General features: G+C 50.6%; 7 protein-coding genes across 7 annotated transcripts; 3 read left to right on the top strand and 4 right to left on the bottom strand.

The window, feature by feature from the left end:
- Window positions 1-3,407: 3,407 nt before the first annotated feature.
- Window positions 3,408-4,489, top strand: ASPVEDRAFT_52426 (uncharacterized protein; the record flags this gene model as incomplete). Its single annotated transcript, XM_040814635.1, has 2 exons — window positions 3,408-3,935; window positions 4,004-4,489. The coding sequence occupies 2 exons, from the start codon at window positions 3,408-3,410 to the stop codon at window positions 4,487-4,489; spliced, it is 1,014 nt and encodes a 337-aa protein (XP_040667259.1).
- A 1,041-nt stretch (window positions 4,490-5,530) lies between these two features.
- Window positions 5,531-10,018, bottom strand: ASPVEDRAFT_167333 (mRNA-binding protein RRP12). Its single transcript, XM_040808657.1, has 3 exons — window positions 9,851-10,018; window positions 7,877-9,787; window positions 5,531-7,823 (listed from the first exon to the last, which is right to left on the bottom strand). Exons 1-3 carry the CDS (start codon window positions 9,911-9,913, stop codon window positions 5,934-5,936), a joined length of 3,864 nt encoding a protein of 1,287 aa, XP_040667258.1. The 5' UTR covers window positions 9,914-10,018; the 3' UTR covers window positions 5,531-5,933.
- Window positions 10,019-10,687: 669 nt separating this feature from the next.
- Window positions 10,688-11,418, bottom strand: ASPVEDRAFT_83022 (U6 snRNA-associated Sm-like protein LSm1; the record flags this gene model as incomplete). Its single annotated transcript, XM_040817304.1, has 4 exons — window positions 10,688-10,861; window positions 10,934-11,049; window positions 11,134-11,202; window positions 11,256-11,418. 4 exons carry the CDS (start codon window positions 11,416-11,418, stop codon window positions 10,688-10,690), a joined length of 522 nt encoding a protein of 173 aa, XP_040667257.1.
- Window positions 11,419-12,578: 1,160 nt separating this feature from the next.
- On the bottom strand, window positions 12,579-13,337 carry ASPVEDRAFT_130915 (uncharacterized protein; the record flags this gene model as incomplete). Its single annotated transcript, XM_040806768.1, has 1 exon — window positions 12,579-13,337. The coding sequence occupies one exon, from the start codon at window positions 13,335-13,337 to the stop codon at window positions 12,579-12,581; it is 759 nt and encodes a 252-aa protein (XP_040667256.1).
- Window positions 13,338-14,380: 1,043 nt separating this feature from the next.
- Window positions 14,381-15,845, top strand: ASPVEDRAFT_130674 (WD40 repeat domain-containing protein; the record flags this gene model as incomplete). The annotated part of the gene is made up of 3 exons (XM_040806745.1): window positions 14,381-14,418; window positions 14,474-14,639; window positions 14,700-15,845. 3 exons carry the CDS (start codon window positions 14,381-14,383, stop codon window positions 15,843-15,845), a joined length of 1,350 nt encoding a protein of 449 aa, XP_040667255.1.
- Window positions 15,846-17,206: 1,361 nt separating this feature from the next.
- ASPVEDRAFT_52421 (C2H2-type zinc finger protein) lies at window positions 17,207-18,472 on the bottom strand (the record flags this gene model as incomplete). Its single annotated transcript, XM_040814634.1, has 1 exon — window positions 17,207-18,472. The coding sequence occupies one exon, from the start codon at window positions 18,470-18,472 to the stop codon at window positions 17,207-17,209; it is 1,266 nt and encodes a 421-aa protein (XP_040667254.1).
- A 95-nt stretch (window positions 18,473-18,567) lies between these two features.
- On the top strand, window positions 18,568-19,586 carry ASPVEDRAFT_638613 (uncharacterized protein). Its single transcript, XM_040815696.1, has one exon. It carries the CDS (start codon window positions 18,663-18,665, stop codon window positions 19,227-19,229), a length of 567 nt encoding a protein of 188 aa, XP_040667253.1. The 5' UTR covers window positions 18,568-18,662; the 3' UTR covers window positions 19,230-19,586.
- The last annotated feature ends 6,769 nt before the right edge of the window (window positions 19,587-26,355 follow it).

The raw sequence follows: 26,355 nt of genomic DNA, 5'->3' as shown, positions 1-26,355 counted from the left end.
GGTCAGTGGTTCCTTCCGGTTCTAGTGGGTGCACCTTCCTGATATTGCGATTTATATTCCAATTGAAAGGGAAGGCGCGATAGGCGGCCGGGTTGTTATATCCCCTGATTGTTTCAATCCGAGTTGTCCAATAATGAGTGCTGTGTCGTGTGTGTGTGTGTGTGTGTGATGTTCGGCACCAGATGGAAGATAGGAATGCAATTCTATCAGAATCTTTAAATGCCTTTGTTTCTTAACGTTGGAATATGGATATGATCAAAGGGAAGACTCCTGGGTCATGGGACCTGCCTGGATATCTATGTTGCCAATTATTAAATACTGATAGAAAGACGAAACCTGTCATGGGATCAATTGTCTAAGAGTTGCAGCCTAGAGTGTGAATAGCACCGAGAGAACCCATGTGGTTTGGCTACATGTCTTTAATGCTGGAAGTACGGTAGCAATAAGAACTGCTCGATATGCCGGAGACAAGTAGATTAATTGTCTGACTCGAGATCGATGGCTCTTGTAGCGCAAAAAGATTATAGGTCTAATACTAAAATAAAACAATAGCAAGCCCTATCGCTCCTTCCTGACAGTATGTTCTAAGCCCACTTTGAGGCATTCCGCCTTGATAGGCGTAGTATATTTATACCTGAACGTAAAAATTGTTGCGACTAGGCAGTTCAATGTAGCGAGGCAGGTGGAATATTTTACTACACCCAATATTCACATCCCCAGAACAGGATTACCTGAAAGGGGCGAACATGTTTGGGGACCTTATATCGAAACTAAATTTGGTTTCAGGAGCTGAACCGCAATAGGACAACGGCCCGTTTGTGCCGCCAACCCCGATTCATTGGAAAAACCATCATCTGGGTCACAGAGGGGGTGGATTTGATTGAATGATAGCGAGGCCACTTGGTTATGCATAGAGAGTTTGTGGAATTTGTGGCGTGGTCGAGTCTCACAAGTAATAGTAAACAACAGGCCTCCATACCCCAACTACGAATAGACATCTTGCGATCATCAGTGATGATCATCAAGCCAAGATAAACTACTCGGAACGCCGGCACATCACAAGGGCGGTCTGTTGTAACTTGTCAATCCACATTTGTCACATTGGTTTGAGTTTACGGCGATTATCCGTATGAACAGCCTGGAGAAGACGTGGCACAAGACGGCTGACCACGCGCAAGACGCTTCGAGAAGGATCATGGATCAGGTTAGAGCAAAAGCCCTGATCCCCAAATTACGGAGGAGACAGGAGAGTCATTCACGTCTATCTTGGAGGCCGGCCCTCATTGTATAGTACCATGCCATTGCGATAGATGCCTTGGGAATGTCAAGGGTCTCATGCATGATGTGAATTTGTGAACTGTCTTCCAGAGGATTTGGAGCCAGCACTTCCTAGATACAGAGGAGCCGCTTGGAAAATCGAAGTGCAGTTCATTATTGGTCGGGCTTATCCCTCATATCAATACCCTTCAAGTCTTCCATCGAGAGGACCGCTCACAGTTCAACCACTTTCACCCCGGGGAAATGAAGATCATGCACAGGCAACCGAAGCACGGAATTAGGAGACGATGCCGAGGGGTAGTCAATACGACTACGAAGCGAGGAGCACAGCCAAGATTACACAGGATTCTTACCTCACGTTTCGACGAGACAGCCAAGCGAAATTGAGAGGAGGTGAATGCACAAGACAAGGAGGATCCAAGGATGAGATCGGCTCGCGAGGGGAGAGTAGTGAAAATGCTGGTAAAATCACGACGCCACGCAAAACCGTATATCCACCACAGTTTCGCATGGCGAATCTGGGCACCTCCACGAATTTGAGACAGCCAAGTTCTTGGACGAGGGCAGTGGAATCTTGGCGGGAGTCGCCTTCACTCGCTCAGGTTCACAGTAGGCAGTATCAGGCAGGGTTGGCGCCAAGTTGCTACATATCGAATAACTGCGTCCTCCTTCACGACAAAGGGGATGCTCATTTTCGACCGCGTCTGTCAGAAACGTAATGAGCCATCGATTGCTCGGCGGGCTCGGCGAGGTGGCTCGGCGCAGATTTGCGAGAGTCTTCGGCGGGCCGGATGTGAGGAGAGAAGTTTCGTCCTGAGGTCCGAAGCCCAAGGCCTGAGAAATCGAGACACTGAACCCTGCGGAGAGACAGGTAGGGGCGTTGATGGAAAACGAAGGCGTATTGGCCGTGAAAATCGAGGAAAGTTACAACGGAACTACGAGCCAATCAAAGCTGAGGCATAGTCACTCAATCGTGGACTTCCTTCTGGATAGAGTTCATCGATATGCTGGTATTTGATGACATTATGGAACACGGAGAGATATGATCAAAAAACAGCTGTCGATAGCTCGATCCACGCCAGCATCCAACAGGTGGTGAAGCAACGAGGTTGGACACGACCGGGGACTTCCAGAGTCCGCTCGTCACATGATTCGCCTGATTGCGGAAGGAGCGAACCTCGCCCTCCGAGGCCCTCAACGTGGCAAGAGCTCTGTCCGACATTCAATCGCGAGCTTGGAATAATTGCAGCAGCAGCTATCGACTATACATTCCCGAATTCTTGATGCAGTCCCGTGCGAAACCATGCGACAATACGTTAGTCATAATATGTGCTTGGGTGTTCCAGCTCGGAAATAACTGGTATTGCCAAGACGCAGTCCACACCAGTGGGGATACGCTGCCCACAATGGCGAGCGATCCAGGCTCTTGGCAAGGCCATGGACGGGACACCATCGCAGCTTCAACTGGCTCGCTCTGCGCTGCAACGACGCGGGCAGCATTCTTCTGACAATGCCGGCGGACCCTCCATCTTGCCCTCCTGCGTCCTGCGATCTCGCTCCGTCTTGACGCCCCTGCTCCCTGTCTCCTGCCTCCTCCGACCGCGAAGATCGTCAATGATCCCATTCAAACAAGTGCCAAGAGCTTGGCGGCTTGGTGGTCTGCAAGTTGCCCTCGACGCAGTCTTTTCCTCTTGGTTCTTCTCTTGGTCTTCTCGTCCTTTTCTTGGGTTTCTGTAACCTTCCTGGCTGACATTCATGGCCTTATAAGTCTCCTCCTTTTCCTTCCCTCCTCTCTTCCTTCCCGCTCCCCTATCCGTCTCCGTTCCTCCACCCCCCTCCCTGAGTCGTCGCTTTTGCTTACCCCCTCATTCGCCGCCCGCTCGCCGTGCCTGGAGCTCCGTCATCGAATATATCGTCAAAGGAAAACTATTCTCCCTTACGCTGAAAGCCATGCTGTGAGCTGCTTCCGGGTGCTCTCTCTGTGCACTGCTTGTACTACCTGGCGTGGCCCTTCCGTCGCATTTTTGAGGGGGCAGATCTCCGTTGCGCCCTTGTTTGCTCCACCAACTCTTGACTGTCCCTCTCCCTTTCTCCCTTGACTTCGACTGCCCGCAATGAGGCAACCTGATATGTCTCATTCGCCCGCCTACTATCACGACCAACCCCAGATTGTGACCGCATATCTTTCCGATGGTGAAAACCACCCTGTCGCCCCTCCAACGTCTCACATACCTGCGGAGACGCAGCTAGCGTCGCCGCGACATAGCGCCGCAATCCAGGACGGGCCCGTTGATATTTTCTCGTCGGAACGGGCCTCCGTTCACACCTCTACCTCTAGACAATATCCCACCGATTCATGGGATCCCTCTTACCCTCAGTCCAGTCGCCATTCCCGCCAGCAGTCTGTGAAACCTGTCTCTCCCACCGCGGCTCCAGTGACGCTTGTGTCCCAGCCATACCTCGAGGAGAATCATATATTATCTCCCCCCAACAACGGAGCCGCGCGCAAGGAAGACCACACCCGAAGGAGTTGGACTGATCATTCGTCATATATGTCGGGGGATAATCGTAATCCTGGTGCCGCTCGCGCTCAAAAACGGGCGATCCAAGATGGCGAATTCATATCAAATGACGGCCACGATGCTGTTTTGATGCTGGTAAGTTGAATCGTTGGAGTCCATTATCAATCGATATTTAGGGTACGGAACTAATCCCCGAACCGCAGTTCCGGATGTCACTCCCCATCCCCATCTTCTCTCTTATAGCCTCCATCTATACAATTTTTGGGTTGCTCTTTACGCTTTTCACATCTCCTCTTCGCATTTGTTCCTGCATCCCATATCTCAGGAAAACATCGTTCCGCACGCAATTATGCGATTTATTGGTACCACAATTGCATATCCACGAGCGGTTAATTGGACTTCGCCCGTCACCGTCGCAGTCGGCATATAATGACGGCGATGAATCATCTATCACAGATTACGGTGAAGGCTACTCAGTCGGTGGTCTGATTATGGTCCTTCTCCTATCATCACTTTTGTCGTTCGGCCTGCTCCTTCTCGCATGGACCGCAGCATTCTTCTGGGTCTTCGCCATGATGCTTGGCAATCCCGATGGAACAGAACGAAAAGATGACGGCCGGGCTGCCGTCTTGGGTGTGACCAAGTGGTGGCAGATATGGCTAGGGAAAGCTCGTTCGCCGCGCCGGTAACGTCTCACCCACCGGCTCTTTTTTTGTCCTCCACTCTTCCGGCCTGACTCTTCTTTCCGATTTTAAACCGTTTAATGCTAGCATGATACCAATGTTTGGGATACGTGGAACGATTACTGCGCGCTTGACTTTTTATTTTTACTTATTTTTTTTTTCTATTTTGCTTTTTATTTCATCTTCGCCCCCTCAATTTTTTATTTTTTTTTTTTTTTTTTTTTNTTTTTTTGCACGCAATACCTGAACAGCGACAATACTTTCCATTTCCATTAGCACATGTGACTCGGAGTTGGTGTTTCGGTTGCGACGGCGCGCAGGTTTTCTCTTTTTTTTTTTCTTTTTGCTCGAATCGGAATATGGAAGCACGCCATCAATATTCTCGTTATTATTATCGTGCTTGGAATAGGCACTGGGAACCTTGATTAGAAGGGCTTTTGGTTTTTAGCTTTGTACTCTAACAGTCTACACCTCTGAAGAATTGATACCCGGGCTGGATTTGTGCTTCGCCATATTTTCTTTTATCTACTCAGTTCCTTTTCAGTATCAGTAATCACTATGACGAACCCGAATTAGCAAACTACTCACTGATGTTCGCGATGTACTTTGGTTCGGGCCCCGGCTATTATTGAGAACCAAACCCTAATCACAACCCCCCAAACCTAATACCGCCTGTCCTGCAAAGCGTCAACAACGCCAACGCAATAAAGCCAGGAGATAAGCTATACGAAGATCATGGATGAGCCCTGTCTCCTGCAGAACTCAAACACAGTAGTGTCTTTGACCTATCGTTCCTGTTGTGTAAGAGAAAGATGCAGTGCAAAAGTATATCGATCCAGGCTGCAACTATAACGATGGATCTGTTAGTATGGTGATCATGTGGGAACCTGGAACTTTTTTCTTTTTTTTTCTTCCCCCACCAGCCTCTCCCCCTTTTTTTTGCCTTTTAATGGGGCGCCGAGTGGTAAATGTCATTAGGTTGTCTTAAATGGTAGATGGGGTTGTTGCGTGGCGCTCAGACATGGGTTGGGAATATGGGATAACATAACGTATTGGTTATTTCCGTTCTCTTGGTAATTAACTAGAGAGACTATGTCCGTGTGATGATTTAAATCGATTGGGTGATCTCAATGGCACTTATAGATACTAGTAACTCAGTAACAACTACGCCGACGACTTGAATATAATAATGATTGATGAAAACCTTGGAACAGAGGGTATATAGATACCAACCCAGGACGAAAAAGGATCTAACCTAAGCACACGGAAGGATTCGTAATCAACAATAATGAGAATAGATAAAGAATCGAAGCATAAATGGGAATGAATAAGTGCAAGTTCATGAATTTTCTAGCCGTTGAATCTTTTTTGTTGGGGTCGTTTCATTTCTTTTCTCTTGTATTCATCGAGATGGAGATGATACAGGGAGGGAGAGCGTGTGGACACCGGTTTATCTGCGCCGTCCAACACGGATTCCACCTCGCCCACTTTGCCCGGGCTTCCCGCGGACGTTTCTTCGTTTCTGAATTCCGCTAGGCCCATGGGTTTTCGGCATACCCAAGCCTCGACGACCGGGTGGGTTAGGGCCATGTCCCGAACCTCCTCTTTCGCCTCCTCTTCCGCCTCCTCTCCCGCCTCCTCGTCCTCGGAATGAAGAGGATTGTTGGTTTCCAGCGTTGCTATTGTCGTCGTCAACGTCCATTTCGTCGCCGCGCTGAGACTTCTTCTTCTGGGACTGAGCCATTTTAATCTTTCCGCGCTGACCACGGCGGATGGCGTCCGGTCCGCTAACAGCTTCCACGTAAGCGTTGATTCCGCTCCCGCCAGCGTTATCACCATCAAGGCCACCCGACATATCCATATCGTCGGCCTCATCACCGCCAAGGATAAGACGGCCGTCAGAATCGACCTTGGCGGAGCGCTTCCGCCGAGACCCAGGGCCTGTGTTGAGGAAGCGCACGCTGGGTTTCGTGGTGGAGATGTTGGCGAGGGCGTCGGATCCAAGCAGATCCAGAGGGTTACCCTCAGGGGAGAGTTCGCGGATATACTGCTCGCTCTGTTTGTTCGCCTTCTTGCCCTTCCGGCCCTTTTGTTGTACGTGTGTCTCGCCCTCCTCGTCAACGCTGATCTCGCTAGCGTCGTCGTCTGAGTCGGAGAAGTCAGAGTCGTAGACTGCCTTGTCGAACGCGTTGCCGAATGATTTGCTACTCTTCTCAGCCGCTGCAGGGGCCTCTTCCTCTTCCTCATCTTCAGCACCTTCTTGGTTCTTCTTTTTCTTGCGTCGCTCACGGAGCTTACGTATGTTGACTACTAGTTTCCGGTCTGCTTCACCAACCAGTTCTTCAAGCGGAGCAGCTCCGAATCGGCGAATCAGTCGGTCCAGAATACCCTTTACCTTGCTCTTGAGACGACCCTTGTGTTCCTTGCTCCATACCATCAGGTTCGGCACAAGGTTGTTCAGACGTGGGCGAAGGGCGTCGTCCGGAAGTACGACAACAGCTACCTTGACGAAACCAAGTACTGATCGCACGATCTCTCGGTTGTTACTGGTAAGGAAAAGCTCCACGGTCTGGACTAGATCAATCCGCATAGCTGGTTGGATGTCCTTATGGAAGTCGAAGAAGAGACGAGAGAGCGCCGTAACCGAAGCAGCAACCATGTGTGGAGAGCTACCAGCAAGTCCTGCAGAGACCATTGTGAAGAATTCCTCAATGGTTGCAGGGGCGTCAGGAGCATCATCGGGCATATGGGGAACCAGCGAATTCCGAATCTTGGTTCCCGGCGGGTTCAGCTCGGAGTCGATGGTCCTCTTGGCAAGATGGATAAGCATGTCGAATGAAGCGGTGCGGGCCTTTTCGTTGCTCTCTTTGCATCCTAGCACAACCTCAGATAGAATTGAAGGGATGAAGTGGAGATCGGAAGTTGGGAGATGGGTGACAAGTTCGTGAATAGCGAGCATGCGGTCTCTGCGGGCGGAGGCCGGGGTCTTATCAGCTGTAGCAAGCATGAGGCCCTGGAGCTCTGCGTTCCGTTCTTTTAGCGCAGCGGTTCCTGTCTCCGTTGTGGCTAAGCGAGGAATCAGCTTATAGGCCTTCTTAATCAGCTGCTGATCACTCGTGCCGCCGTTCAAGACCGCAGCGGCAAGAGAAAAGAGGGTAGCGAAGCTCGAGCGAGGCAGATAGATTGACATCGCAATGACCAGGTCGATGAGCGTGTGCGAGGTTGGTGGCATCTTGTCTCCGGAATTTGTAGGCTGGTTTCCTTGTTTGGCTGCCTCCTGCTCCGATGTCACTGAGGATTCGAGCATGGAAGTCACCCGCTCGAATGTCTCATTGAGTTCCTAAATCATGGTTAGTCCGGGAACAATATATGGAAGAAACTTTGAATACTGACCTTCTCCGGTGCAACGCTCAAATACGCGTTAATGCACTGAAGAATGTAGCCTCTGTAATGTGGCAACGTTTGGCTGTACACGTTGAAAAGAACTGCCAGGAGATTGCTGGCAAAGTCGGCCAAATGAGCAATGTTCTGCATGGCAGCGTCCTTGGTGATTCTGCGTTGTAGAATCAAATCATCTTCCTCACTTTCAATAGACAAGATAGCCTGATTCGACTCGACCAAGTTTTGAAGTGCCTTGCAAATGTCCACTCGCAAGTCAGTCTGCTTGTACAAAATGTTCGACAGGAGCTCTGCAAAGCTTTGGTCAAACGATTCAGTCAAATCAAGCGGAAGCTCGCAATATCCAGGGAGGATCGCCCAGGTTTGCTGGACTAAGGTTTCGAAAATCTTCACTTCCACTGACTTCTCTGCGGATGTGTACTCCATAACCCTCTGGTACAGGGTTTCACTAAGAGGGACAAACTCAGAGCGGAAGTGGCGCAAATTCGTGTTGGTCACGCTGTCGCGAAGAATTGGGAGGAACCAGACACGACCCGGTTGGCCGGGTTTCTGCTCAATTAGATTTAGTGGTAAGATCTCCAGAACAGCTTCAGGACCCATTGCCTCAACCGCAGCACCCAGAACATTATCTGCCTCCTTCTTTCCCTGGAAAGCCTCGTTACTGCGCAGCTCTCCGACGGTCCGGACGACGTCGTCTAGGAAGGGGCTAGATTGCCACTTGAAACTCTCAAACATGGCAGCACAGACATTGAACACTTCCATCCACGCGGCTTGGTATTTCACTGAAAGCAGATCCTTTGTGGATTTCGCAAGCTTCTCCAAGGTCTTCTCGTCGTAGACAGATGGTTCAAGGATGACGTTGGCCGGAATACAGTTGGCGACGAACGAAACAAGGCACTCTGATGCGGACACTCGAATGTTGCTAGAGGGAGACGCGAGATAGCTGGAGATCATGTTGAACAGGTCGGGTAGTTTCTCAAATGTGTCTTCAGGTACAATTTGGGCGGATACATCATAACCGCGGGAAAGCACAGCAATCCAAGGCGGCAGTAGCTGGGAGTCGTTTTGCGCGGGCTTCAGTTCAGAAATCGCCTCAAGAAGACGTGGAAGCTTGGACGAAGTAAACTCGTTGGCCATGCTGGAGAAGATAACCTCGAAAACTTCAAAAGCACCCATGGTAATATATTCGTTGCTGGACCGGGATGCATTCATCAATAGTTCACACAAAGGCTCAATCTTCTTGCTGGGCCAACCTCCCGACGCAACCGCAACCGTTTTTACCAACTGCAAAGAATGAATAACGAGAGGATCACTGTTCTCCCGGCCCTGAGGGTCATTGCGACCACGCTTTTGCTTGGATGCAGCGGTAATACTATCGCCGAGGGTTCGCAGCGCAGTCTCGGCACACATATCTGCAGCCGGATGGTCGAGAGAAGGGCTGGGTGGGGGTGTCTTAAGCACCTTGATCAAGGCATCCTGAGCTCTCTTGCGCACTTTAGGACGGTGGTCTACAGACAAACTGAGAAGTCCTGCAATAGCGCGCCGGGGGCCGACCTGGGTATGCGGGAGATTCCATGACGCTGCGTCCTGGGCGATGAGTACGGACTCGAGACAACCGATAGACGGACGGAGAAGCGGGGCTTCGACTTCTGGAAGGGATAGTGCTGGCGCGAGGTTGGAGAGAATCTGGGAGAATTTGGATTGGAGAATAGGAGCAGGGACATAGGAGGTCGTGATGTCGAGGAGGTAGACAACTGAAGTTGCTAGGTCCTTATTCACAATGCCTTGAGAGGCAGATAGCGACTGCGAGAGAAGTGCTAGAAGCGCGGCAAAATACGCAGTAGGTGAAAAATCTGCTTTCTGGTCCCGTAGCGTATCTTCCACAGCAGACAGAACCACAGCAGTCTAGGAAAAGTTGTTAGGAGTGTAAAGATGGGCAAAATGCGGGTGCAGACTGGGCCAACTCACATGGTGCTGGTTCTGCAGCTTGGGGGACTTGATCTTCTCGAGCCTCTCGGCCAGGGTCGCCATGATGAACGGATCGACCTACAGGCAAAGTGAGAAGTCGTTTCCAAAGAGACCTGGGGTTGACAGGACTAGAAAAGAGGCAAAAGAGAAGAAGTTTGCGGGAATGCGGAGACTTTTTTGTGGTTGAAAAAAAAAGGTACAGAACTTCTTGGCGGCGGTATCGATAAAGGGAACAGTCGCTGAACGATAACCACCCCAGCGATTAACGGGGGGTGATACCCAGTCCCTCCCAAATAATATTGACTATCTAGATCATTTATACTCTCGAGACTACACTGGACCGATATAAAACAGGTGGTAATGACTGAGCGTAGTTATTCGTTTATCTCACTGTCATGGCTAGGCATCAAGGCATCAATCTCTGCATCACCGCCAGTTCCTAGACTCAGGCCAATACTAGACAAACCGAGTCACGTATTGGCATCAGGTCATCGCGCATTCTTTTAATCTCTATCCACGGGCCATATCCACGCAGACTGTGTTCCTTATTATTCCCGCTCAACGGGCACCATAAACCATATCGTCCTTGATGTCGCAGTCGTAGATGCGGTTCAGAATACCCATGTCCGCCAAAGGTACCGCATCGAGAGAAGTCAGAGACTAAACCTGACTATTCACAGCGGCCCTGTATCCTTTAGCCTCAAGCAATCGAGTTCTCTCAGACGCTTGAGAACAATACCCTTTCACAGGCAAAGTTCAGGGCGAACCGCACGAGTAGACAACAACCAGTCGGCGGAGAGAAAAAGCAACCATTCGGACGTAGTGTCTACACTTGACCTAGAAAAGGATCTCCCCGCTGTGTTCGGCCTCGAATCCTAGGCCTTGTAGCTTATTATTTCGCTTCTTGTCGTGGGATTTTCGTTGGTTGTCTTCCTTTTGCTTCAACTCATAGACCTCCTTGAATGGTGCCTTGATAAGATTCGGGGGGACGTCGTCTTCCCTGTCAAGATCCTACAGATCAAAAAGAAGAGTTAGCATAACAATTCCCACCGCTGCCAAGCCCCAAGACACGAATGATCATACAATTTCGCCCAACAGCAACACGTTCTCGCCTCGAACCAGGAACACTCCCCGGGGGATATCCGTGTATAGGTTTCCCGCATACATGCGCTCTATCGTTTCTTGTAGGACAAGGTTCGCTGTAAAGTTACGAAAAGAAGGTCAACTGTTAACCGACGCTGGTTCTGTCGAGCGATTGACTGCGCGCATCGAGTTGTCCATACCAAACTGGTCCCATGTCCTCAAAACTCCAATTAACTTTCGCCCATCTCGTAAGACCAAAACTAACTTCTCTGTCACGGTGTCAGCTTTGGATATGCGCATCAAAGGAGAGATAAAAACGCACTATCCGTTAAGTCTAATAATTGCGCTGCCGTCGTGAACATCTGTGGCGGTAGCTGCGGCGGTCCATGTGTCATTGGGCCCAGATTACCCTGTGGAGGATTCCCCTGGGGTGGATTTCCGGGCTGACCGGCGGCAGGAGGGTCGTTTATCGTTAATCGTTCCATTGTGTCGGTGTCGCTGCGACTTGAATTTGAAGCGCGGGGATGAAAGGAGGAGGGGAAGCCAGGCGGGCGACGGGGGAGGGTCCGAGTGATAAGTTATCACTTGCACAAAAATATGGAAGGAACTATTTTGACAGCACTGCTTTTAGAAATACCCGGCTAAAATCTCAAGAGCCCGTCGTGAAGTGGTAGCAATAACCGTAATTCCAGAGCTGCTGGATTGGAACGCCTTTTCCAACATCGGATGTGGAGCGAGTATGTTTGTCCTGTTTGTCTGGGGTCACCATCACCCTAAGGCTGAATGTACAGAGCAGATGGCTGGATACACAATTACGAGTTTGTAGATTTATTAGTCTCAGTTTACATTGGGATATTGAGTAGGTACTCAATATTATTTATTGAATGCGGGACATACTGGTCATGAAATCCGAGAACGTTGTACCAACACATAGAGATGATCCAAACTATATACTTGGCCCCTCTCGATGCTATTCTTCTAGACTGGATCCCAAATACTTAGAAAACAACAGATCTTTGAAAATTAAGAGAAGAATCTGATTTGAGTGAATCATTTTCGTCAAAAGGCGGCATTTCCGACCCATTCCAAGCTACTATGTCGACGTCACATTTCGCATCGTACTCGAATTTGATGCCTCACATCCAGTTCAACGCTCAGGCGCAGCTCAATGCAAGGTTGAGCACTGTCCAGCCACAGGTAATATACCCACCAGTCCACCGCACTGGGCCCGGATCGATCTGATCGAGGGCGAACAAATACGAATGTTGTGGGGTAATGAGATGCGTCCCGGATTCCCCGTCTTCACCGAGTTTTGAAGTCACGGTATCTAGGGATGGTCTGAGCTGACAACATCATGGCCCTTCCTTTGCTCCTTGCCATACTGGCTGATAATCCCCATCATAATACAGACATCAAATCATGAACATAAAAAGGCAAAAATTCCGCTAAATCATACAAGCCGTGGAAGCTGCCCAGGCTGCCCAGGCAACAAGGTTTCGTTTCATTCAAGTCATCAAAAGACAGAGCAAGTCTCTGCGTCTGCATGGTTTTGCAGAATAAATCACACCATACCGGGGATAATAGGTTATAGAATGCTGACAGAATATGCCTAGCAGCAGGAGCACCGACCTGTGAGCATACCTGCTTACGGTACATTAACACCTCGCCGTTGCTCTCGCATTCTATCCTCTCGCCGCCGGCTATATGGAACACAATATGGCTCATCGGATGAGCCGACACTCGCACGGACTGGCTCCTGCCGCCGGTGGTATCCAGGACTGGACGGTGGGGGAGCGAGCTGCATCACCTTGAACTGGTCGACGCTGATCACTCTCAAGTTATAAAGGTATCGCATTAATTCAAAATCGGGCCGACTTCCTGCCAGTGACTGACCCTGTTGATAGTGGGCTACATCAACATGCTCGAGCAAAAGATCCCAGGCCCTTTGATGAGGTGTGCTGTTGAACCGCTCCGCAGGACACAGCGGGCATCGAGCAATTTCTGGCGGCTCATACGTACGAAAGTGACTCAAAACATGCGTTTTCCATTGCTCGGAGTCGTAAAAAGTATCGTGGCAATCGAGAATATGAAAGAGGCAGATATATAACTGTTGTTGGCCGGAGATAGGAGATGACGGTGGTGAGGCAGAATGGATATGCCGTTGAAGGGCATGGCCCGGGGGTATGACGAGTGCCCCAGTGTCATCTTCTTCCAAGATACCACTGCCGATAATTCCCGATGCCCACATAGTGTGCAACGACAAACTCGATGGCGTTGAGCCTGAGGAAGCACTATCGGTTGACAAGGATGGCACAGCTGCAGTTGAATCTGGCCTTCGTTTGGTTCTAGGAGTCATGCCCTGCGCGTTTGCGCAGCAAGCTCTCGCGCTCCAGTCTTGCTCCATGTTATTTAAGTTTGGACGACCGGTTCGAGCGCGGTGGTCTAGGCTAATGTCAGAAACACTCAACGGGGTGTACCGAGGCGCGATATGGGTTTGGAAGCGTGGTCAAGCGATCCTGCTTTCACATTCTTAGTCTCTGAACGGTGAGGCGGCTCCGACATGGTTGCGACACCATTATCCAGTGCCTAGCCTTGCGGGGCAGCTTCTCTGGAAAATGAAGGGAAACATGCCGATGGAGTGATGCGGAGGGAGGGCCAGCTCATTACCTCTCTTGACACTGATGGCGTTGGCCGCAAAGCAAGCAGATATGCGCGACCTTCTTGGTCCGTCCGTTTTTTTTTGCTTTTTCTTATTCCGATGCCGAGATAGGTTTGTTTAGCAGACATGCCTAATCGAAGCGAACGACTGCATCAACTACGAGGGCCGAGATGAGATCGAGCGAGTCAACGGCCATGGTTGGATTTGGAGAGCATCCAGTATGAGCAGGCCGTGGGCGGGGAAGAAGCGGTTGAAAGTCGGATAAAGGGTGGAAGAGTCGGAGTGAATACCACTGGATGAAGCCCGATGCCAAATGCGAGATGAAATGAGCAAATGAGGGGAAGGCGTGACTTAGGGCTGATTCTCGAATTAGGGACAATTAATCATGAATCGCGGTTGCGGAAATCCCCGATTTTGAAACGTGCTTTGACAGCAGCGAGAATAGAAATTAAACTATAATAAACTCACCTATAGCGAACTGCCTGTAGAGACTCAACGCAATGTGTGGATAGTGATACCCAAGGCGGTGAGCTTGCTGCCGTATTTACCCCACGTGACCTGGTACCGCTCGATCTTGAGGGGCTCTCCGCGGCGTTTGCTGTGGTCTGGCTTCAACCCCCAGTTGCCTTCTATACCCATTCGCATGTCTTGATGATTCTTTTCATTGCATATTACGAACACTGCAGGTCTAGTTGTTCGATCCCGTGACTTTGTGCGGCCTCCGCTGCCAGTAAACAGCTGCCCACTTTATATCGAACCCCCTCCCAATTTCTGTACACACAACCGCCATGAGCCAAATATTGACAGCTGGGCAAGCGGGAGAACTGTGAGTGGCTCTGGCTTCTATGGCGATTGGTCTCTTACTGAACATGCACAACTAGGCACAAGGCTATGGTCGCATACCTTGCTGCAATAAACGCATCCCAGAGCTCCGAAACGGTACGCGAAGAACTTCAAGTTGGCGACAGTTTTGATGAAGGAACACGCAAGAGATACGAGGGGCTATTAGAAAAAAAATGGACCGGAATCGCTAGATTGCAGAGAAAGGTAAATCTTGACGCATTGGTCACATACATTGAGAAACGCGATTGTTGACTGGCAATACAGATAACCGATTTAGAGAACAAAGTCAGCAGTCTTCAAGCCGAGCTTGATGCCACACCTTCAGCAGCCCGCTCAAAGAATCAAGACCCGGTCAATTGGCTCCCTAAACCGTCGCCATCACATACATTTGAATCTCACCGAAGTGGCATCACGTGTGTCGCGTTTCACCCGGTATTCACATCACTCGCTTCCGGCTCCGAAGATTGTACAATCAAAGTCTGGGATTGGGAGCTTGGAGAGCTAGAGCGGACTCTGAAGGGACATATAAGAAGCGTCTCGGGTCTTGATTATGGTGGACAAAAAGGAAACACACTGTTGGCCTCCTGTTCTAGCGACCTTACAATCAAACTATGGGATCCAAGCAAGGACTACGCCAACATCAGAACGTTATCTGGTCATGACCACTCAGTTTCAGCGGTGCGCTTTCTAACAACGAACGAAAACCACCTTGTGTCCGCCAGTCGAGATGGAACGCTGCGGATATGGGATGTACTCACGGGGTTCTGCGTGAAGGTGATAAAGTCCTCGACCGAATCCTGGATTCTGGATGTGGCACCTTCCTTTGACGGGAAGTGGCTAGTGTCCGGTGGTCGAGATCAGGCAATAACGGTGTGGGAGGTTTCGTCGGCCGAACCGAAAGCCGCATTATTAGGCCACGAGAACTTTATTGAGTGCTGTGTTTTTGCGCCTCCAGCAAGTTACGAACATCTAGCTACGTTAGCTGGGCTAAAGAAACCGCCTCCTGCGACTAGTTCCTGCGAGTTCATCGCCACAGGGGCCAGAGATAAAACCATCAAGCTCTGGGAAGCGAGGGGAAGACTGATTAAGACTTTAGTTGGCCACGACAACTGGGTGCGAGGCCTGCTGTTCCACCCTGGTGGGAAATATCTTTTCAGTGTTGCCGACGACAAAACGATAAGATGCTGGGACCTCTCCCAGGAGGGAAGACTGGTCAAGACAATCGATAACGCCCACGGGCACTTCGTCAGTTGTATTCGATGGGCACCCATCACTAACGGCAGTGACAACCCCGACCCTGCTGCCGACAAACCAGACGGCGCACCCAAAAAGGATGCTGCCGCCAAACCTTCGTTCAGATGTGTCATTGCAACAGGAAGTGCAGATTCATGTGTACGGGTCTTCTCATAAGTCATTGTCACGGTCACGGTCACGGTCACGGCTACGGTGTCTTGGGTTCGGAGGTTGCATTTCTCTCTTCTTTTGTCCTCATTTCATCCTTTCCAGCAGATTATTATTCTCTCTATATCCCCTGCCTTTTTTCTGTTTTCGCCCTTACCCCTCCCTCTCTCTTTCGAATCTGAAGCAGGTTTCCTTCCTCCGTGTATATTTCCGAACACCATCGCGTCCTGTTCTTATTCCCATTCTTGAAAAATGACCCGATATCGGACTGGGGAGACATAGATGGATGCACGGGCGGATGGTGTTTGGTTGGTGTGTTGGTGTGTTGGTTGGAATCGAATTGAACTACCTACACGACATTACATGCATACATACATTGTACATAGACATACTCCTTCATTCTATCCTATTAATGACCGCCCGACTGACCAAGTCTGCCATGTGTTACCCGGCAGACATTCCGAACCTTGCCTTCTGATCAATGCGCCCGCACAGGTGCAAAGGCGCTTGCTTATACCCAACTGTATGAATGACAACGTTCGTTCTTTTTGACCTTTGAAATACCCACTCGCTATGGTTTGGTAGTAGGCGAATACTCAAGGCCCGGTCCTCTCGATGCTAACTAGTTAAGCTGGAAACTATGGATGATTTCCCCGGGTAGATGGGCCGTAGAACAAATGACCTCATATAGAAGATGAAACATTATACGGTAGATTTATTAGCAAGGGGTAAATAATACTCCGTGCCTCCCCGCGATCTTGCATTGAAAGAAATACTTATCATGTGGGGACTAGGTGTTTTACTCCAAATCTCGAACTTGAATACACAAAGTTGTAATCATGTTGACGACATTTTGGGGAAAAAGTTGAACTTTTAATTAGTAAGCTTTTGATGAGTGTTTTGATAGTATTGATGTCATGTAAAGTATGGGTAAAGTTTGGACGCTACACTGTTCAGGGAGACCTCTGGGTGATAGTAGTATATTTGTGGTTTGTATTTGTATTATGAGGATTAACCTCAACAAAACATAGTAAACAGCTGAAGAGCATGTTCCGATTGGAGAGGTTCTCAAAAGTATCATATAAAGTATAAGGTATAGAGAAGAGAATTGAAAAGCGTAAGAAACAGAAGTTTGTGGAACAAAAGGGATACTCCATCCGTCTATATGGGCAACGCCTTCGCAAAATAGTGTAATCAAACAAGGGGGAAAAAAAAAGAAGAAAAAAAATCAAAGCAACCTCAGTCCATGACACCGACGATGCCCTTGAAGAAAACAAGAAATGCACAGTGGTCTATATCTTTCGTAGCGCGCATGAAGAAAACGAAGTTTTTTTTTGAGAGCGAAATTATTTAGCGATCCGGTCGCACAATTAGAACCGATCGGCCAAGTCACCACCGGCGACTGAGTTGGCCGTCGACGAAGAGACAGAAGAGAATCCGCTGTTATTTAACAGATCCTGAACTGCCATTTTAGGAACCTGCGGTATAGGAAGTTTGCGCTGGGCACCTTCAGGTCGAGACATGATGTCACTGATGCTTGGTCCAACCTGAGCCTGGTTGGGGTTGTAGTAATTTGGGCCATCGGCCTGGGGTTCCATTGGGGCGAGCGCCGGGGTGTGGTGAATCGACAAGTGACGAATCGAAGGCAAGTGCAACTCGTTTGCATTCAGAGGCTTCAACCGTGGTGAATGGGCGGGTGTAGCCAACGGCGTGTGGTCGGGCGTGGGGGAGAGTGAGTCATGGGAAAAGGTAGGGGAGGAAGGAGCAGTAGAGTTGGGCGAGTTGGGTCTTGAACGCTTGACGCGATGTGATCCGTAGGAGTCCTCCTCCTCGTGCGAGTGCGAGCGGCTCATGCTCTGGCCAAGTGCATAGGCCGAAAGAGAGGGCAGTCCACCTCTGGTGGGGTGGCGACCACCAAACATGTGGTTGCGCTGACCGGAGCGGAATCCGAAACTTTCATCACGCTCAACTTGGGATGCGGCAGTAGCAAGGAGATTGATGTCCATTCCCGAGATTGCGCGATCATTGTTGCGAGAGTAGGGGCTCAGATTGGAGCGCATGTGTTGAGCATAGTTGCTGAACGAATGCGGGGGAGAAACGTCCGGAGACCCAACCTGGGAGACCGGAGCAGACCTAGTGATCGGTTTGCTGGGAGGAGGCATCATCGATCCAGCATTGTTGGGCATTCCGGTGCCATCATGAGTGGCAGCAGCAGCGGCCGCCGCCGCAGCCAGGTGCTGCGCCTTGTTGCCTCTTCTTGAGTTTGGATTGTTATGGATTCGCGAGTGGCGAGTGAGCTCATCAGAGCGGCTGAAGCGCTTTGAGCAACCGGGGAACTGGCAAGCATGGGGCTTTTCTCCAGTATGCGTGCGGATGTGTCTCGTCTGGTGTTCCAGACGGTGGAAAGCACGTTCACATAGTGGGCATTTGTACGGACGGGGGAGATCCTGGCGAGGTTCCTCTGCGGCAGGACGGCCACCCTTCATCATGGGGGGTAGTAAGCTTGTGCCGGTCGCCATTGTAGACTGCGTACTCGGCTGGGTAGGAGGGCTGTTGGAAGAGTCCACAGTGGTGGATGTGTTGTTCTGGGGATTCAGTAGATTAGAAAAATCCACCGAAGAGGCCTGCTGTGGCATGTGAAGCTCGTCCTTCTGGAGCTCCGAGAAGAGCAGGGGTTCTCGAAAAGGGACTGTTGGCGCGGTTGGCGAGAAGCCGAGGCGAGGAGGATTCTTGCGACCAGGGAGGGTTAGCTCGGCGACAGACGATCACCACACTAAGATGCCCTAGGCCGGTCTTTGACAAAGATGATATCGGAAATCGGCAAGGATGACGAAAACCGTGTTTGTGTTATCTTGCGAGCGACAGCTGGACGGTCGGGCAAAAGGTGATTCACAGCAGGTGCTGGGAGAAGACCTTCCTTTTATCAAGGGAGCGTGGACGTCAAGATTGAGAAAGTGCCGAAGAAGGGAAGTAGCCCGAGTCGAGGGACGGGGCGTTGGGTTGGCAATGTCGAAGTATGCGAGTATGCGTGGTCGAGGGCAAGGATCGAAAGAAGGAAGAGAGAGGAAAAATCTGGAGAACAATCTGGGGGAAGGAGAATATAAGAATGAGCGCCGGAATGGAGGGGCGAAGAAGAATGAAACGGGAGCTCGGGGGAGGGGAGAAGAGGTTGACAGAGGGGGTTATCGGATCGGAGCAAGGAGGGAAAGGAAAAAAAAAAAAGAAAAAAGGAAAAAAGAAAAGAAAAAAATTCAAAAGAGTTATGGTACTTTGTGTGGGGATGAAGATATTGGGGCAAAAAGTGTAAAAAAAAAAAAAAAAAGGACGAAAAATTACCAAATAATAATAGGAAAGAGGGGGGCGGAGAGAAAAAAGGGCAAAAAGGAAGAATAAAAAAAGAACGTGCTCAAACCAGATCGCCTGCTTTGCTTGGAGATTGACCCGGCCCGGTTGAAGTGGGGGTAAGCATCTTTCCACTCTTATCTCAGGGCGTCGCAGTACGTATTTGGTATAATAAACACTTCAAGTGGTATTTGTGGAACAATACTCTCTGCGAGCGCAATTGAAAGCATGTCTCACTGGTGATGTCAACCTCTTGTCTAGTAACCTGCTCAATTACAGCTCGAGGACGGAAGTGACTGCTAAGGTGGCTGAGAGAGCTGGAGCTGGAGTGCGTGTGCGTACTGTCAGGGTGGTACACGCGTTACAGAGCCATACAAGCCGGCTATCGCGGAAGATCACACAATCCTGGAAATGGGATCACCGACAAAGGCGGTGGCCAAGGGCTCGTCCCTGATTGTTCGAGTCAGAAGCAATCTGGATGGAACTGCCAGCAGGCCTGGGGATTACGCGATAGCCTGGCCATGTTGCAGGATGAACACGGGCGATGAGCCATGTGATGGTGAATCTTCCATCATCTGAGGCATCACTCTGACTGTCCTGATGGTTGCCCTGAGGGATAGAATGGGATGCAATAATGGTCACTCCTGCACGCATGATACGATCTGCTCAACATGGTCCCCTTCCCCCCACCAGGAGGCAGCCCAAGACGGGGGAGCTTGTGATAGTCGCCGGAGTCGGGAGATCGTAGGTGTGGCATGCTGGTGATTTGCGACTCGGCCCTCTCTTACGTGATCCTTCCTGTTGCAGAATTTATTTACAAGGTTACAGACTCTTACAGCTCGACTCGGAAATCCGCCCTACTTTCCTTCCCCAGCTTATCTGGGGCACCACGGGGAATGCGTCGATTGATAGGATTCGGAGCCAGCCTAATCGAGACTTGTCGATCCACCGCCGATGGTTGGTTGACAAACCGAAGAAAACCCAGCAGGGCGGGCACGCAAGCCCAATGGGAACCCTGAGGCAACGTTGACCAGACTGGGCGATGCGCCGACACAAAAAGTCATACGATGACGAGATCCAATACCTCATCACTCATCATGCGGAGGGTGAATTGGCAGCCACGATAATATCCCGGGAGGCATGCGGATTGCGGGGGAGGGAGCCCAATACGGAGGAGACACAAGGATTGCATCAGCCTCATGAGTCACAGGCAGACAGGCTCCGGGTGGTCTTCAAAGGTAACCGTGGATCCTCTTCTTTGGGTATTATTCATTTTTTCTTGGACAATGGCGGCAAAGAATGCGGTCTGGCACCTGCCTGACAACTGGGACGTCGGTGGCGCTGAAAACTCGGCGCTTGCTCGGCAAACAGCCGTGGAGGATCCCGGCTGTCACAGGCCCGTACTGCGCGGAGTGGACAGAGTATACGAGTTAGGAGTATACACTGTACTAGTCCTGGAACTCATATGATTATTCACGATCATCCAAATTAGGGATCTCGAGTCTGCTTATCCAACCGCATAATTATCGGCCTTTTTTAAGTTCCAGCCCTGTCAATACAGCTGCAGTATTCAAGGCACAGACGGGGGTTGAGCTGCACCGTTTCATCAAGGTCTGTGCCGACGTTCGACCTTCAGGCCACAGTGCGCAGACCGCACGCCCCAAAAGGAGAGAAGGAGGACCTTGGGGATCGCAAGGGGGGCCCCATTCGGAAATTGGCCTCCGCTCTCGGCGTTGAGCTCCACGTCCCGCTTTCTTGCTGGCGTTTGGCATGCTGGCAAAGTCGCAGAGTACGTTCTCTCAAGGCACAAGAAACGGAAATGTAACCAGGCGCGCGTAAGTATACCCAGCAAGGCAAATGACGCGCCGCATTCGGATTCCGGGGAACTTGCAAGTTCAGCCAGCCGCCAACCTGAAGATCTCCCCCTCAAAGCTCCTGGTGCGGTTTACCTAAAAGAACTCACGGGCAACGCAAGGGAGAGGGCAAAATTGCAAGTTTCGTTTAATTAACCTGGATTTCAAGTATTATTCAACAGCCAGCGATAGCTAGTTACAGGATCCAAGCGCCCGGACAGCATGCAAGCCGTCTCAGCTGCTCTTTCTAGTGGCCGATCATAAATAACCCCGAGGGGTCCATCTCATCAATCAACACCGGCCAGAATTGCGAATCTGGCGGTAAGATCATGGTACCAGCTGGAACTCTGCGAAAAACAGGACGATCATCTAGAGTAAACATATAACCTAATCTTATTACGGCACAGACAGGCTTGTTGAGGCACGGAAAACTTGGTCCTGACTGTTCCCGGACGGCTTGCCTGTGTTCGGACCCTTCCTGCTGGTCGATCGTGCGTGCGACATCAAGGCTCAAACGACCAAAAAAATCGGCATCTCCTATCTCAGGCTATTAAGGCCTAAAAATCGAGCTATCCAAGGCGAGAGAAGGGATGGCATTCTCCACTAGATTTGGCAGTCTCGGGCGACTCCCCGCGAACTGATAGGGTGAAATCGCATGATCAGCAGGTGTCGCATTCAAGCCTTGATAGGGTCTGGAGACCATCTGCTTCATCCCCGTTATCCTTCACCAGGGTCGAGGCGCTGGCCGCGGCAGCCTGCAAATACGGAGATATCGTGACGCGGCCCAAGAAGCATCACCCCCGAGGCGCAGGAAAGATACGCCTCACGAGACAGCCGGGCAGCAAGCCACAGCTGAGGAGCGAGGACACGAGTCGCGACCAGCGCGGCCCCGAAGTTCCTGCAACCCCTCCGCAGTCGCATACGTCGACTCTGCATCACAGGCCACAGAGTCCTTCATTTCTTTTCTGCCTCCGTTGTAAACAGCTAACGAAACATGCAAAACGACGAGTCTTCCTGCCAGATGCCGGGCCGACTGCCGAAGGACGGCCAAAAGTGCCAGCAATCAAGCTCTTGGCAGAGACGGTCGCCACCCCGCATTCACAGCCCCAAGTTCCCTCACACTGGTTGCTGGACCGCAGTTATGGAGTCACGACTGGCGACTCACGCAGGTACCGATGGTCGGATAGCGGCACACAAGGCAGTGTCCAACTCGACTAGCGCTGACAGATTCCTGGGTGCTCGAGATCCGAGGAATTCTCGCAGTCAAGGGCAGAATCCTGCTTACGCGGGCTGTATTTCCCGCATTTTGCCGAATTTTACTAACCACAACTAGTTCGTATTGTGGGGATGTCATTTTGTGCTGGATCTGATAAACCTGATCACTTCGGAAGTTGCGATTTTCGCCTTGAAATTGAGTGATCACCGATCTCGCACTGGAACTTGGAACTTGGTACGGATTCTTGTAGTATTTGGGAGGAGTTGGGCCTGGGAAGCCACGGGCTCCGATCACGTCAATTGAATGGTCGGTTTGCGCCGCCCACATCGACTTTATCTCTCCAAGATTTCTGTTCCTTGTGCTCGAGGCGATGACAAATCATCGGGGCCTATTTCCGTCCCCAGGTAAAGAGATTACGCACCTTACCACTGGGGTTCCTCGCTCTCTCCAATTGGTTTCCGGTAAACTCGTCGAGAACATCTCGACTCCTCCAGGGTGTGTACGACAAGCCCATTACCACAGAAGCTCTGCAACGTGGTACTTGGTAGCTGAAACACCACCAACCAAGCCGAGCTGCGACGAACTTCTGCGAACAAGCTGAGTCAAGCAAACAAGCGAGAGCTCTCTCTCAGTCGGATCCGATTTGAATTGGGAAATTTTGGGGATCTCCCCACAGTCGCCCAAATGAGGATATAGATCTTTCGATCCATGAATTCAGCGGCAGAACCGCATTCCCCCGCCATTATGATGAATCTCGCAACATCTGGGGCTTGTGAGAGAGGCTGGGCGCCCGCCTATGCCGTTCAATTGGCACATTGCGTGCGCAGGTAACACAGCGCACTGTCAGTTGTCATCCGGGACGGCAATGCCAGGCAGGTTGAGAGCGCCTATACCTATCAGGTACCTAACCCAGGCACGGGGTACTACTCGAGTACGTAGTCTCTGCAACTCAGCCCAGGTCACAGCGCTAATAGTAAGGATGAAGCTTCAAAGCCCGACGAGAGCAATCCCCATGCTTCTCCGCACTTGCACTCGGTGATCGACTAAAGATCGAGTGGTTCACATTAGAGCCGTTTTTCCGTGGAGAAATTTAACCCCACCAAGTGAATCTCGCTTTCCAATTGCCTCTTGGGAGACCATCTCCATGAGGATTGTGAGTTCCTCTGCAATCGCTTAGACAACGGGAATCGAGCCATCGAATTGCTTCTCCACGCAGTTCTGTCCTGGTGTTTGAAATCCGACCCGGAAAACCGGCGCGAGTTCCTCCACAGTGCACAGAACCGCACTGGAGCTGCATGAAAACCCGCCGCAAATCAATTGCGGGGATGGTGCGCATCCCTCACTCGCATTCGGCCCCAATTACTCAATCGATTGAAATTTCTTCACTGTCACGCTGGCATCATGATGTGATCTTCGCCGTCTGAGATCAACCAAACTTCACAGTTGTTACCTAAGTTTCCTCACAACTGCATGGGGCAGATCCGAAGTCGCTCTCATTCTCAGCGAACACCCGATTTCGCTCCTTCTCACGCAATCTCGAAAGTTTATTGAACAAGCTCTCGCGGGACCCGTTGTCGGATTTCCCGGGAAGTATGCAAATCAGAAGATGATCAGGTGCCTAAATTGCTGCTAATTTTTGCACCCTCGCTCCAGGCTTACTTCCAATCGCTAGGTAATTAACTTGTAAGCATGCTGTCGCCATTGACACGTATGCACACATATCTCCTATTTTAAGTCGTGGCATCATCGTCATCAGTGGTAAGCCGGCTCCCCGGTAAATATTTAACAGGCTAAAAGGTTACGTACATCGCCGAGCCAATTCGGCGATTGAAAACGCCCATCATTTCCCCAATCATCGAGGCAGAGATATATACCTAACCTTAATGAGGGTTTCCCGCTGCTTATGAAATAGGTGGGGAGTAACTAACTAACTCAGGTAATTAAGTTGCGGCACACTATCTTTCCTTCAAAAACCGAACCAAGCAGCTCCAGAATCGATATCAACGATCATTACACCAAGAGGCCCGATCGCTGTCTCTTTACATACAGTAGTAGCAGTAACTCGCAGTAGGGGGTCTTGGGCTGGTTCATCACGAGTGTAGTAATGGCCTTGACCCATACCAACGCCAACTCCAATACGTCGATGGCTCAGTACTAGCTGGGGTGCCCGTGATGTGATGCAGGTTCGCCAAGGTTGCTTGCGCGGAGTCGAGGTCCAGGACAAGTCTAAGGTAGATTAGATAGGTTGGTTGTTGCTGCCAGCTAGTTGGCTGGCTGGGCTGTCCCAAAAGAGGAGCTATATTTAATTTGCATCTGTGCCCCGTTTTGATGTCCTTCTGTGTAACGTGCTTATTGCCTGCTTTCGGTTGTCCTTGGCCACACTTCGGACATACTGTACATATGTACATGCAGTTTTGTTGCCTTTTAGGTGGTAGTATCGTCGAGCAGGAGCCCGAGGGGGCAAGAGGACTACGTATCATATTCGGTCGTAGTATCTCCAATGGTGAAGCAGGGTACACGATGGTTGTACGTAACTCCCGCGGAAACTCGCTCTCTGCTGATATGTTATTTAAGGTGCAAAGCCGGCTCACATGAGGTAATGCCAATAATATTTTGCTGTAATCAGAACGATCCCATTTAATTAATTTATTTATCCCCGGACGACACGGAAGATTACTATCAACAACCCCAGGAAGTCGTTTGACTGGCTGGGTAGCGAGGTAACCCAGGAGGTCACCCGAGCACAGTGTTCCCTCGTTATCAGGAAATTTCGATTTGTCTTTGCCGCAGTCGAAGAATGGGATGGAAGCTGAAAGTCAACTCCTCCAAAAAAAAAAAAGACGACTGTCACATCCAACCCTGCCGGACTCGGCGGCTAAGGAATAATAGTGGGGGCAGAATCCGGGGAAGATCACCCCAACTGCTGAGCTGACTGCCGCACTAGGTTGGAGATAGGCAGACAGCGATGGCGCAATGTTTCGACTTTCCTGACACGAACCAATCGTTCCATCATGCACTGGCTCTATCCCAATCCGAAACTTGCGGACAATGCACAGGGTTTGGCAGGGTGGCAGGGTTAATGGGGTTGACAGGGTGGGATATGTCGCTGGGGCCCGGCCGCCTTATCTGACACCATGCCATGTTGCAATGGCATGAACAAAGCTCGCCCGCCGAAAACGCAGTTATCTAAAAGATAAGGTAATCGAACACTGCCCAGAAGCTCGGCCTGCGCTCAGCCAATGTTACAATACTTCAGTACGGTATTTTACCGCCCGCCCAGTGTTGCACGCGCAATGGCCACGCCCACAAGCACTGGGCACACGCACTCCGAGAAATGGCAGAAAAGGCCCTGGTGAAAATCTTCTTTCCCCCCACAACACAAGGAACCAAGAAATACCAAGACCAACCGGCGACGAGCGATCGGAGGATCCACAAACTTCTGGAACGGGATGGGGGAGCTTTGGCCCAATAATACTGCGAATCCTTGTCTCATGCTGATATCACAGTGTCGTAAAGGGAAACCCGTTCCCCAGCTGGGCTTATCAGCTCTGGAGTTATGCGGGGCCAACGAATGTTCCGGATTGAGGATTGATTGATTCTATCTAGGAATATGGGGTGACGGTCAGACGGTGTCCCTCTGTTGATGGTGCCGGTTAATTTTCCCCATGCCGACGTAATCTCCTCTCCATTGTGTTATCAATTCTTACAATAGTATTTTCGTTGAGCTGACACTGTGGGGTAGGAGCGATTGGCGGAATTGAATACTTCCCTGCCCCAGCGCCCTGGCTTCACAGCCCCCGGACTGTTCTTCGATAATATACCACAGACTCAGCTTCTGATTACCTGTCCAGAACCCCGGTGCCAGTGAATGATCTAGAAGGGAGGGGAAGGGTGTTCTGGACCTGAACGAACAGGGTTGCAAAAGTTCAAACTAACCCCTGTCATATAATGGCTGCATGAATAGGCTGATCATCGGCGACCAAAAGGACCTTTGAAACGAAACGGCTTCCGACTCCGAGAATTCCGCGAGATAGACCCCTGGTCTGGGGGGCCATATGCGCGCAAACTCGCGCAGGTTGACTAAGACTCGAGCGATGCGAAGAGAATT

Source organism: Aspergillus versicolor (genome assembly GCF_001890125.1).
Source record: "Aspergillus versicolor CBS 583.65 unplaced genomic scaffold ASPVEscaffold_4, whole genome shotgun sequence".
Classification (NCBI taxonomy): Eukaryota; Fungi; Ascomycota; class Eurotiomycetes; order Eurotiales; family Aspergillaceae; genus Aspergillus; species Aspergillus versicolor.
This window is presented reverse-complemented; position numbering and strand designations above follow the sequence as displayed.

Excerpts from the sequence above, each read along its gene's own strand:
- ASPVEDRAFT_167333 (XM_040808657.1), bottom strand. The coding sequence starts at position 9,913 with ATGGCGACCCTGGCCGAGAGGCTCGAGAAGATCAAGTCCCCCAAGCTG. Across the intron at positions 9,788-9,850 it reads AGCTGCAGAACCAGCACCAT|ACTGCTGTGGTTCTGTCTGC; the intron begins GTGAGTTGGCCC and ends AACTTTTCCTAG. Across the intron at positions 7,824-7,876 it reads TGAGCGTTGCACCGGAGAAG|GAACTCAATGAGACATTCGA; the intron begins GTCAGTATTCAA and ends ACCATGATTTAG.
- ASPVEDRAFT_638613 (XM_040815696.1), top strand. The coding sequence starts at position 18,663 with ATGACGAAAACCGTGTTTGTGTTATCTTGCGAGCGACAGCTGGACGGT.